Source organism: Blennius ocellaris (assembly GCF_963422515.1).
Source record: "Blennius ocellaris genome assembly, chromosome: 6".
NCBI lineage: Eukaryota > Metazoa > Chordata > Actinopteri > Blenniiformes > Blenniidae > Blennius > Blennius ocellaris.
The window spans coordinates 25,037,379-25,049,716 of record NC_137655.1 but is presented as its reverse complement, the minus strand read 5'-3'; the positions used below and the strand labels follow the sequence as shown (position 1 = coordinate 25,049,716).

At 47.8% G+C, this 12,338-nt stretch overlaps 1 protein-coding gene across 1 annotated transcript in view; it reads left to right on the top strand.

Annotated features, from left to right (window-relative positions):
* The window catches only part of LOC308131735 (POU domain, class 2, transcription factor 1-like), a gene marked incomplete at its 5' end in the record, with an annotated part of 7,734 nt that extends 1,171 nt beyond the window's left edge, over positions 1-6,563 (top strand). The window contains 5 exons of the mRNA XM_080498566.1: positions 472-657; positions 740-854; positions 926-1,250; positions 1,365-1,453; positions 2,944-6,563. Coding sequence (XP_080354692.1) covers positions 472-657; positions 740-854; positions 926-1,250; positions 1,365-1,453; positions 2,944-3,215 — 987 coding nt within the window. The 3' untranslated portion in view covers positions 3,216-6,563. The remainder of the gene's footprint in view (positions 1-471; positions 658-739; positions 855-925; positions 1,251-1,364; positions 1,454-2,943) is intronic.
* Between the last annotated feature and the right edge of the window lie 5,775 nt (positions 6,564-12,338).

Genomic DNA, 12,338 nt, shown 5'->3' with positions numbered 1-12,338 from the left:
GTGACTCAGTTGCCCAACGGTAGCCAATGTTGTGTTTTAGGTCCCAGGCTGCAGTGCAGCTTCAATCATATTGACCATATTGTTGTGTAGGTTGAAACCCTTTCACACTGACTCAGGCAGCCACCGAGTCTCACCTCTGTTTGAAGAGGTTGAATGCTGGAAGAGAAGAAGCGCTGTGGCCAGCTCTTCAGCTCCTCACATGGCCGAAGCACAGCAACAGGAAGTCTCACACACATTCCTGCTTTTACTGTCGACAGTCGTTCAACTTGGATGCAGAAAGCCAAGAGGTTGAAAACACCAGCAGAAAAGGATGTTCTGGCTGTGTTGTGACGGGGATAACGACTAAGTGATAAAACAAGGCCACAATGTAAACGTTGCTCACACAGTCTGCCCCCAGAGGACGCCAGAGGACGCCTCTCTAGTCTCCCAGTGCTCACAGGGAATCTCCGGCTTCTTGCCCTCTTCAAGCAGAACCAAAAACCTACCTCTGAGGAGATCACCATGATCGCTGACCAGCTCAACATGGAGAAGGAGGTGATTCGGGTCTGGTTCTGCAACCGGCGCCAGAAAGAGAAGAGGATCAACCCCCCGAGCAGCGGCAACTCTGGAGTCGGCAGCACGTCCATCAAAACCATCTTCACCCCCAGCAGCCCCCTGGTGAGGCCTCTGCCTCGTAACGCCGCCGTAGTGAGACGGTGTGTGAACGGTGGCTCATCCAGTGTCTTCCTGTGGCGAGCAGGTGGCCAGCACGGCGAGCCTGGTGAGCAGCCCCACCATCACCACGCCCACCACTCTGACTGTAAACCCAGTGATGCCTCTCACCAGCACCAGCGTCTCCACCTTGTCCTTCTCAGGTGGGTACCGCTGACCTTTCACCTCCCAATCCCATCAACCGTCACTTATTTCCTTTCCCTTCTCGCCCCAGGCCCAACGGTTGGAGCTACAAACACTGCATCCGTCATCTCCACTGCACCCATGGTGACCACGACCACCAGCGCCCTGTCGCTAAGCCCCTCCCCCACCGCCGTTCAGTCCTCCAGCACAGACAGCAAGGCCGGCACTCCGGCCCAGGCGCTGGTCACACAGGTCCCCACGTCAATAGCGACCACTCTGGGGACGGGGCAGGTGATGGTGGCGGCTCCAGGTTTCTCCGCCGCCCACATACCCACCAGCGCCAGCTTCGCCGCCATGGCCGCCGCCGCCGCCGGCCTCAACCCGGGGCTGATGGCGTCCTCTCAGTTCACTCCGGGGTCAGTATGTGGCACGTTCAAACAAGGCCTGTCATTGTTGTTCCTGCAGAGCTCAGCCAATGATGTGTGTGTGTGTGTGTGTGTGTGTGTGTGTGTGTGGGTGTGTGTGTGCAGGGGCGCCCTGTTCAGTCTGACGCCCGGCGGCCTGAGCGGCGCTCTGAGTCCGGCTCTCATGAGCAACAGCACCCTGGCCACCATTCAAGGTGGGAAGTGATGCGCTGCACACGCTGCGACTCTGATTAGGTTGGGGGTTTACAAAACAGCAAATGAATAGACGACAACTTACTGCTTTTTTGTAATTATTATTGTCTGACGTCTAACTTCCAAAAATCCACTAAATTGATATTTTCTTGGTTCTTTTATGTAAAATCTCTTGATATTAGATCAATTTCTGTGGCTGACCATGATCTTTGATTGATTTTATACATAACTACCCAAAAAGTGGTGTCCTCAATGAGTTTATATGATTTAGAAATAATGAATGTGCTTAGAAGCAAATGTATTTTTCTTTCAGTTTCAGTCAGACACTCAAACTCCCTGAAAACATCCTGAAACACAGAGCAACTGGCATAATTACCACCAATTCTGTGTTTCTGTGCTATTAATGTGAACATTTTCAAAAGGGATGTCATCAGATCCTTCAAATATGAGTTGAAATATTGATGGTGGAAACAGTCCAGTGGAACTGAAATATGATGTAATCATGGTCCAGAATAATAGTTACTTGGTATTTACTTATTGAGCCAAACCATAATAATGACGAGGTTTCAAGCACGGCAGCACATTTATTGACTTGTTTTTCATTGGAACTTTAGTCCTTGATGAAAGTGTAACAGATAAACAGTTATAATATTTAATTTTAATTAAAGAAATCCCCTTCACACAGTGTCCTTAACTGGAAGCTCTGATATGAACCAAGTACTGCGATCCAACAGCAAACCAATTAGTGAATAACCCAGTACAACAGCCAAATAAAGTGCGGGGAACAAATGAAAATTAATTGCACGGTAAACAAGATAATCCACCGTTGGTTTAATTCGAAAGCAAACAATTGAAAGCAGTTTAATAATAAGTTAGTGAGTGGTGCTGGCATGTGGGAGCGGGGAGACGGAGAGCTTCGTCCTGCAATACCAGCATTTAAAAAGAGAAAACCATGATCTCCAAATACCCACCGACGGCAAACGTCCACATTTCAATCAATCAATCAATCACACTTTATTTCTATAGCCCTTTACAATAACCCAGTGGTACTCGACGTGCTTTACAACAAAGCTATACAAACAATACATTAAGAAATGAATCCCAGAATAACAAGTCAAACCCAGCCTGACTGGCTGCAGGTTGGTGAAGCTCCAGAGACTCATAGAAACGGAGCATACAGGATAAACACACTGCGTTAAAAGCCAAACTAAAAAAATGGGTTTTCAGCTTGGATTTGAAAATGCCGAGATCACATTTGCTAAAGACTTTAATTCAAGTAGAAATCTTGTCTTGACCATGAAACCAAAAGCTGACGACAAACAGGCACAACGGAGAAAAGCTGCCTGAAGTCTTAGTTGAGTTCCAACACGATGACTCAGTTTAATGCAGAGACAAAGACACGTTCCCGACACTCATCGGATTAAAGTTCACTTGATTTGTACTAAATGTCCAGGATAAGGAAGTTTACCAGTTGCGCCGTGTCGCCCCTCAGCTCTGGCGTCCAGCGGCACCATCCCCATCACGGCGCTGGACGGCAGCAACCTGCTGTTCGCCAACGCCTCGGCCGGCAACACGCCCAACCTGGTGACCACGCCGCTCTTCCTCAACCCCCAGAACCTGTCGCTGCTCACCAGCAACCCCGTCAGCCTGGTGTCGGCGGGCGGCGGCGGGCTGCAGGTCACCGCCGACGCCCACCACCAGGTCACCACGGCCGCCGTGCCGGTGCAAGCCACCACCATCACCACTGCCTCCAAGGCCCAGTGAACACGCCCCTTTGAAGGCAGCACCCCTTGTGATGTCACGTGGGGACGCCCCTCTTCTCTCCATTGTATCTACCATTATTTAATCCTTTTGCTGCCACCAAAAAGAAAACGGCCTTAAACAAGGTTGTGTTTGACTTTTCAGTTTTCTTTTTTTTTTTTTTTTATGATTCTTGGATGTTTTTTGTTTGAGTTTTTTTTCTTCTTGCATCCAGTAGCCAGACGACACTGTTGTTGTCGGCCTGCCGCTCGTCATGAACCTTGACGTGTCCAGGAGGAAGAATCCTCGGCGGTTCACATTTTGTACATAGAATCCTCCTGTTTCCAGGTCAGAACTTTCTCTGAAGTACTTCTAACCAAAAACGAAAAAGACTCTTTTACTGCTCAAACGTTACTGATTTACTACTAATTTCATGATCGTCGTCGTCACTAATGGGGTTTTAATGGGTCACCCTATCTCATGATCTCTTTTGGATTCTTTAGACAGGCCTTGACGTAAATCATATCAAAGTTCTATTGTTTCTTTATCTTTACCGTCTCTATTTTTTTGGAAGTTTTCAGAACTTTGTAAGTCTAATATTAAGTTAATGTTTTCACTATCACTTTTTAATCGTGGTTACAAGGCTTTAAAAACCAGTAATAAGTGGCCGATATAAAGGTTATCATTGCTTTAAGGGTCGGAGGGACGTGTGGCGTCGCTCCGGGCCTCTTGTGGAAACACTGACTTACCGTCTGTAGGTGTGGCTGCCACACCGACAGGAGGAACGTTGAGAGCTGCGCCTGACGGAGGCCGACCGGGTTTGCTGGCGATCCGTTGGGGAAACGCCAGGCAGAGTTGACGTTTGGCGTGTGCCTGATGCAGATGTTGAGGCTCTGCCGGCGGCCCGTTGAGGCGTGGGGTCGTCGCACTCGACTACTTCGGCCGGGTGGGTTGTTGTATCGTGGGTTTCTTTTTGTTTTGTTTGTTTGTTTTCTTTTATAATGGTAGTACCGTCGTATCTACTTGTGCACAGTATCTGTACCAAAAAACTGGATTGATGAGCTGCAGTCTGCCTGTCCTGGGGAGGAAACTGTCTTCTACTTTGTCTGCAGTCACTCGACTGGCTTACGTACTTTAAGATATACCAAAAATATTTGTTCAAATAATTGCTGTGTAGTCGGTGTAGCTTAGTCTAGTCGATATATTTATGAGTACAGAATCTCTTCATTGTCAACAGAATATAGAAATGCAATATTTTGATGATCATTTTCCAAAGATGACATTTGTTTCCCTTTTAATTTGACCACGCGTCTCCTTCAATTTTTAATTGGCAGCACAAAGACCAAAAAGACTGAGTGACAGTTTGGTGGGTTGGGATTTAGTTTTTCTCTTCTCTTTTCTTTGTGACTGTCAGTCAAACCTGCAGGGCCTCGCCCTCCAAACCTGCAGGGCCTCGCCCTCCAAACCTGCAGGGCCTCGCCCTCCATGCTTGGTTAGATTGCGCCGGAGCCATTTGATGGCAGCGTGTTCCTTCCTGACGTCTTTCCTCCAATGAAAAGTCTTGGGTGTTTTGGTTTGGTGGTAATATTCCAATATTCAGCCATAACACAACAGCTTGAACCAAAGTGGGTTTTCCTCAGTAGTTTGCTGTGCCCCCCCCCCCCCCCCATCCTCCTGGTGCTGCTGGGTCATGCCTGGTTCGTTCTCCAGCGTGGGACTCCGTACCGACTCCATACGCCACGCGTACCAAGCATCAGGGTTGTAGTGTTTCCTCATGTCACAAGATTAGCAGTTTATTTCCTTCGTCTCTGAACTGACGCCTGGTTTCAGTCTAATCTGCTTTGAAGCCCCCGAGGGGAAGGGCTCCGCGTGGCCGTACCGTAACGCCGTACCGTACCGCCGCGTGGCTGGACAGAGCACTGCGTGGCCAAACCGCCGCGTGGACGGAGCATCGCGTGGCCGAACCGCCGCGTGGCCGGCCGTACCGCCGTATGGACGTACCGTACCGTGCCGTGCCGTGCCGTACCGCGGCGTGGCTCCAGCCAGGCTTTGGCCCAGAAGCTTTAAGGACCTGCTGCTGAGGCGCCTCCTCGTCTGGCTCTACGCCGCAGGAGTCAGGGTCTGGAGGTCGTCTGGTGACGAGCATCACTTCCTGTCAGTGACCATCAGTCTGCAGGAGAACACACACACACACACACACACACACACACACACACACACACACACACACACACACACACCCGTCCTGCTTTCTAAAGAATGACCACATTGACCATGGCGGGGAACTTGATGGTTAACATTTCTTTGCGTTGACTGAATATACCTCAGCAGGACTCCAGACGCAGGTTCACCTTCCAGCTTTCAGCGTATAGCACATGGTAGAATGTTTACGTTGTGCTGGTCCAGCGTACATAGGAAGCTTCGTTTAAAGAACCGACTACTGCTACTTTTCTAGTACTACTATTTATGGGGGTGTTTCCAGGTTTATATATTATTTTGAGATCCTTCTTGCCAAAGTCGAAGCCTTTCTCTTTGCAGCTTGGCGGCCGGTGTTTCCCCCGTTTTGGAGGCCCCGGGGGGCCCCGGGGGGCCCCGAGGGCTGTTTCCTCCTTGCTTTAGGAGTTTCGCTGGCAACATGAGCCGGCTGCCGTCGGCACCATAGGATGTTACTGAAATATTTATCTAAGGAAAGAATTAGACAAACTGATCTTTTTTCTTAATTCTATACATATAAATATATATATTAACACTTGTAAGATATTCATATTTTATATTTGAACCCATATGTTATCAAGACTGAATGTAGTGTTTATCTTGCTTATTCAAAGGAAAACAAATCCCCCCAAATATTTTTTTTTTATATATTTCTTTTCTGTGTGAATTAGCTTGTTTTTTTTTAAACTGTCGAGACAAAAAAACCAAAACCTATGAGGAGCTGCAGCATGGGGGCGGAGCTGAAGCATGGGGGGGCGGAGCCTGCCGCTCGCTCAGACACGCCCTGATGAAGCGTCGGCTCTTACATCTTTGCGCTTGTTTTGACCTCCGGCGGGTTGGTTTGGTGTCTTTTAACAATCATTTGACTTCTTTTACTTTATGCCTTTTAATTGTTTTGTATAGTGAGAGAGGGCGACATCACTGGCTTTCTTAGATTAACATTATCATTTATGCCTTATTGTTATGTAGAAGACATGAGCATTGTAGCATTGGGTGTGTGTGTGTGTGTGTGTGTGTGTGTGTGTGTGTGTGTGTGTGTGTGTGTGTGTGTGTGTGTGTGTGTGTGTGTGTGTGTGTGTGTGTGTGTGTGCATTGTTGTCACTGAAACTACACCGTGTACTCGGGGCATTGGGACGATTATGTTGCTGCCTCTGCTGTCTGGGGGGGTTTACCTGTGTTGTCTGGGGGGGGGGGGGGGCGTTACCTGTGTTGAAAAGCTTTACTAATAATTCCAGCAGGTGGGCGTGCGAGTGTGTGCAGAGAGAGAGAGTAGGGAGGGCAATCTACAAACCATGATGGTGAGTTTCCATCTTCCAGAGTGTTGGTAGGGTGTTGGTAGGGTGTTGGTAGGGTCTTGGTAGGGTCTTGGTAGGGTCTTGGTAGGGTGTTGGTAGGGTGTGGAGCTTCACATCCAGGCTGTAAGCGGCCCGGCCCAGACGAGGTCCACCACCTCCTGGTCCTCTTGTTCTGAGGAACTCACTTCTTGGCACTGACTCAGCTGATGAGGCTTCAGTTGTTTTCTTTTCTTTTGTGGGAATAAACAACAAGTTGTGGTTGAAGCATGCGTCGAGGGTTGACGTGTCGACCCACACCGGTTTGTTCATGGCGTCAGCAGGAGCTGTTGTATACCTCATTTAACTCAACACTGAGTGAAACCTGCTTTAATCTACGAAAGAAATAAGTCAAATGTAAAAAAAAAAAAACTCAAACCACAAAAAAACTACAGTTGTCTGGAGAAGCCTGCTCATACCTGTACTTGGTGAAGCTGCCACCAGGGGGAGACAGAACTGTGTTTCTCCATCAAACACTGACGTCCTCCTCCGAGACGCCATTGCCTTTCATTTAATTTATTTCCCCTCGTATGCTTGAGGTTGTTTTGTTTTGTTTTATTTGACAATCCTGTTTTTATTTATGTTTTGTTCTTGTGAAGTTGGACGGACCAGGTCCAGGTATGTGAGCTGCGGCGGCGCCAACGCTAACCAAAGACTTTCTAACTTGATTGTATCTGAGCGCCGCCCGTCGCCGCCCCCCCCCCCCCCCCCCCCGGCTGCTCGCCCCTCAGCCCCCGGGTCCCCGGCCTCCAGGTCCCGGGCCCCCGGGCCCCCGGGCCCCCGGCCACCACGTCTTGGGTTATTTGGGTTTTGTTTTTGCATGTGAATGTGCATCTGGTTTCAGTGCCTGTGGGCGGGAACTGGAGGGGGGGAGGGGGGGGGGGGGGGGGCGAGTGAGCAGGCTTCTCCGACAGACGCCAAGCGATGTGGTAGCTAGGTGATGTTTGTTAATACACACTGAGGGTCCATCCTGTGCACTGTACCTGCTCAGGACTCTATGTTTTGTATGTCTGGAGCGCTGTTGCTAGGATGTCTACCCCCCCCCCCCCCCCCCTCCTCTACCACCCCCCCCCCCCCCCCCCCCCTCTACCCCCTCTCTCATCTCCACACTGTAGTCCCAGGATCTGCTCACCCTGCAGGTGCAAGAAAAGAAAAGAAGAAAAAAACTTCACTGCTGTCTCCCCTCCTCCTCCTCTTCCTCCTCCTCCTCTTTCTCCTCCTCCTCTTTCTCCTCCTCCTCTTTCTCCTCCTCCTCCTCTTTCTCCTCCTCCTCTCTTTCTCCTCTTCCTCTTCTTCCTCCTCCTCCTCCTCCTCTTTCTCCTCCTCCTCTTCCTCTTCCTCTTTCTCCTCCTTCTCCTCTTCCTCCTCCTCTTTCTCCTGCTCCTGCTCCTCCTCCTCCTCTTCACCACAGACTCTCGACCCGCTGTGACACTATGCATCACGGCCTGGACCTCTGGCCGAATGGCTTCAGTGACACTTTGTTCAGCTTTACTCGGAGTGAGGCCTCCGGTCTCTGGCCTCCAGTCTCAGGCCTCCAGCCTCAGGCCTCCAGCCTCGGGCCTCCAGCCTCAGCAGCGCTTATCCCAAAGCAAAAATCCAAATATTTAACTTTTGACAAATGCAGATACCAAAGATATCTCTCTGTCCTGTCTCTGTTGTCTGTCCCTCCTCTGTCCTGCAGCATGTGTGTGAAGAGACAAACCCAGCACTGGCTGTAGTCCTAGCCTCAGTAATTCCAAAGCTTAGATGTATATTTTGGTATATCTGAGAAATACTTACGTGGAAAGCGTCTGATTCTCGTTTGTTTGTTGTAACCTCTACTTTTGCTTTCTTTTCTTTTTTTTCTGTCAGCATGGAACTAATTGCAGAACTGTCTTACTCTTGGTAGGTTAAAGAAATAGTATTTTTGTATGTTTTTGGGTGTGTCGTGTGTGTGATTATCAGTTCACTGCCCAAGTGACCACGTCTTTCAACTCCAGAGGAAAAGACAAAAAAAGCAACCATGAGAAAATGCCAACCATGTACATATGATGTGTCTCCAGATAAGCATTCTTTAAACATTTCACGTTGGAAGCTGGCTACAGGAATGTGTCCCCGCTTCCTTCTTACTCTGCAGTCTAGAGACCATTCAGTTGCTCCAGGACTCGAATGTAAAGAGTTTTGGTTTCTGTTGTGGAGAAGAACCGCCAGGTTCTGATCCGACGACGGGAAAACGAGAAAAAGAAAGGAAAAAAACAAAAAACGCAAAAAAGGTTTAAAAAAAACAAACGAGGCCTCCGGTCGTGGCGGCGTAGAACTGAAAGATTGTGTAGGAGTTTTAAGTATGTGAATCAGGATACATAGTAGATTTTAATGCATTTGTCTGCTGTATTTTTTGTTTTTGTTTTTATACACATATAAAGATAATCTTTTACTGTAAATGTACAGTTCTCTTTTGTTGTAAACACCATTAAACCATTTTCCAAGTGTTTTTGACAGGTGCCTGGTCTTTTATTGTGAAGTTTTAACACGTTCAGGACAGACGACGATGAAATACACTAAACACCACCAGAAGGAATGTGACCTTTTTGGTAATAATGAGGAAAAATGATCCAGTGGACGTCTGAGTGATGAACCAAACCTCGTGAGCAATGATTCATTAAAACGACAGTTGAAATTACAGCGATCACACTTAAGTTTGCGCTTCAATCGGCTTGTTTTGTTGTTTTTTTAAACAATTCCATGGTTGATTTACTTCCATGTTTAGTTTCGTTCTGCTGCTCGACTTCTCCAGTCGGTCTGAGGGAAACGCAGCCCGGGTTCATGATGCTGCCTCCTCCCTGCTTCTTCACCAGGCTTTCACTTGGGATTTGCCCTTTTTTACGCTTGTGGAACTGATCTTTGCTTTCTCAGTGTTGAAATGCTGCCTGGCGGCTTTAACCAGAGGACTTCCTGTCTGACGCCGTCCACCAGCAGAGGTGAGAAAGTCAAAGTTAAATGGTAATAAACAATGCAAATGAAGTCCTATATTCAAGAGAGAACTGAAATAGAATTTAGTTTGTTCAAACTTGTGCCATAGAAGTATCTTGGGGCTTCTTTCAGAGATAATTAATACCAATGTTTTCTGTCCATTGTAGGTTATAATAGTAAGCTGTTGCTCAAAGACATTCATGAAAATGGAAGAAAAAAAAGTAAAGCATCAAAAACAACATTGCCTGTTTTGCATGACCAACAATATAACAGAATATTTCAGTTGCAGTCTCACAAAGCTGCATCCAAACAGAGTTTACTGAATGTTTTCTGAATAAACGGCTTTAAGCAGGAGTTTCACAGTAAAACTTGAGAAAATGTCAAACTTATTTCACACGTCGTCGTCGTCTCACATGAAAACCACTTCCTTGTACCGCCTCACCTGGAAGTGGTTCAGTGTTTGTTTTCTCTCTGATCTGATCTGAGATCAGCTGCTGGACTGAAGAGGTGAAGGGAGACGCGTTTCCTGTTCCTTCACGCCGTCACAGTGGCGCTGCAGTGGAGGTCCGAGGGGTGGCGGCGTCCTGCTGTGGAGGTCTGAGGCGTGGCGGCGTGGCGGCGTCCTGCTGTGGCGGCGGGAGGAAACACAGTTGACGCTCTGCATCGCTTACTTCTACATTGAAACTGAGCTGAACTCAAATATGTTTTAACGTAAATACACTCGCGTTCCTTTGTGAACTCTGAAGTCAGAAATACAGTAGCTTGTAAGAGTCTTCATGGCCCTTGAACTTTTCCACGTTTTGTCACATGACATGCCACAAACAAATATATTTTATTGGAATTTTATGTGAAAGACCAACACAAAGTGTCACACAATTGTGAAGTACAAAGAAAATTATACATGATTTTAAATTGTTTTCACAAATAAAACACTGAAAAGTGCAGCGTGCAAAAGTATTCAGCTCCTTTTCTCTGAGTTCAACCAACCAACGACCTCCAGAAGTTGCCTGACGACTGCTGAATGATTGAATGTTGACCTGATGACTAAATAGAGTCCACCTGTGTGGAATGTAACCTCAGTACCAATCCAGCTGTTCTGTAACGGTCAGAGGTTTGTTAAGAGAATATTGGGGAGCAAACAGGAACATGAAGTCCAAGGAGCCAGACAGGTCAGAGATAAAGTAGTGGAGACGTTTAAAGCAGGTTAGGCTATAAAAAGATGTCCCAAGCTTTGAACATCTCACGGAGCACTGTTCAATCCATTATCTGGAAATGGAAAGAGTATGGCACAACTGTAAACCTACCAAGACTAAAGTTCCAGGCCGAACAAGGAGATGCAGCCAAGAGGCCCATGGTGACTCTGGACCAACTGCAGACATCCACAGCTCAGGAATCTGTCCACAGGACAACTATTGGGCTGCACTCCACACATCTGGCCTTGATGGAAGAGTGGCAAGAAGAAAGCCATTGTTCAAAGAAACCATAAGAAGTCCTGTTTGCAGTTTGTCACAAACCATGTGGGGACACAGCAAACATGTGGGAGAAGGTGCTCTGGTCACATGAGATCAAAATGTGTGGAGGAAACCGAACACTGCACATGACCCTGAACACACCGTCCCCACTGTCCAACATGGTGGTGGAACCAACATGCTCTGGGTGCTGCTCTTCAGCAGGACCACCAAACTAAACATAAAGACTTGAGACTGGAGGGTCACCTTCCAGCAGGACCACCAAACTAAACATAAAGACTTGAGACTGGAGGTTCACCTTCCAGCAGGACCACCATCCTAAACATAAAGACTTGAGACTGGAGGGTCACCTTCCAGCAGGACCACCATCCTAAACATAAAGACTTGAGACTGGAGGGTCACCTTCCAGCAGGACCACCATCCTAAACATAAAGACTTGAGACTGGAGGTTCACCTTCCAGCAGGACCACCATCCTAAACATAAAGACTTGAGACTGGAGGGTCACCTTCCAGCAGGACCACCAAACTAAACATAAAGACTTGAGACTGGAGGTTCACCTTCCAGCAGGACCACCATCCTAAACATAAAGACTTGAGACTGGAGGTTCACCTTCCAGCAGGACCACCAAACTAAACATAAAGACTTGAGACTGGAGGTTCACCTTCCAGCAGGACCACCAAACTAAACATAAAGACTTGAGACTGGAGGGTCACCTTCCAGCAGGACCACCAAACTAAACATAAAGACTTGAGACTGGAGTTTCACCTTCCAGCAGGACCACCAAACTAAACATAAAGACTTGAGACTGGAGAGTCACCTTCCAGCAGGACCACCAAACTAAACATAAAGACTTGAGACTGGAGGGTCACCTTCCAGCAGGACCACCATCCTAAACATAAAGACTTGAGACTGGAGGTTCACCTTCCAGCAGGACCACCATCCTAAACATAAAGACTTGAGACTGGAGGTTCACCTTCCAGCAGGACCACCATCCTAAACATAAAGACTTGAGACTGGAGGTTCACCTTCCAGCAGGACCACCAAACTAAACATAAAGACTTGAGACTGGAGGTTCACCTTCCAGCAGGACCACCATCCTAAACATAAAGACTTGAGACTCGAGGTTCACCTTCCAGCAGGACCACCATCCTAAACATAAAGACTTGAGACTGGAGGGTCACCT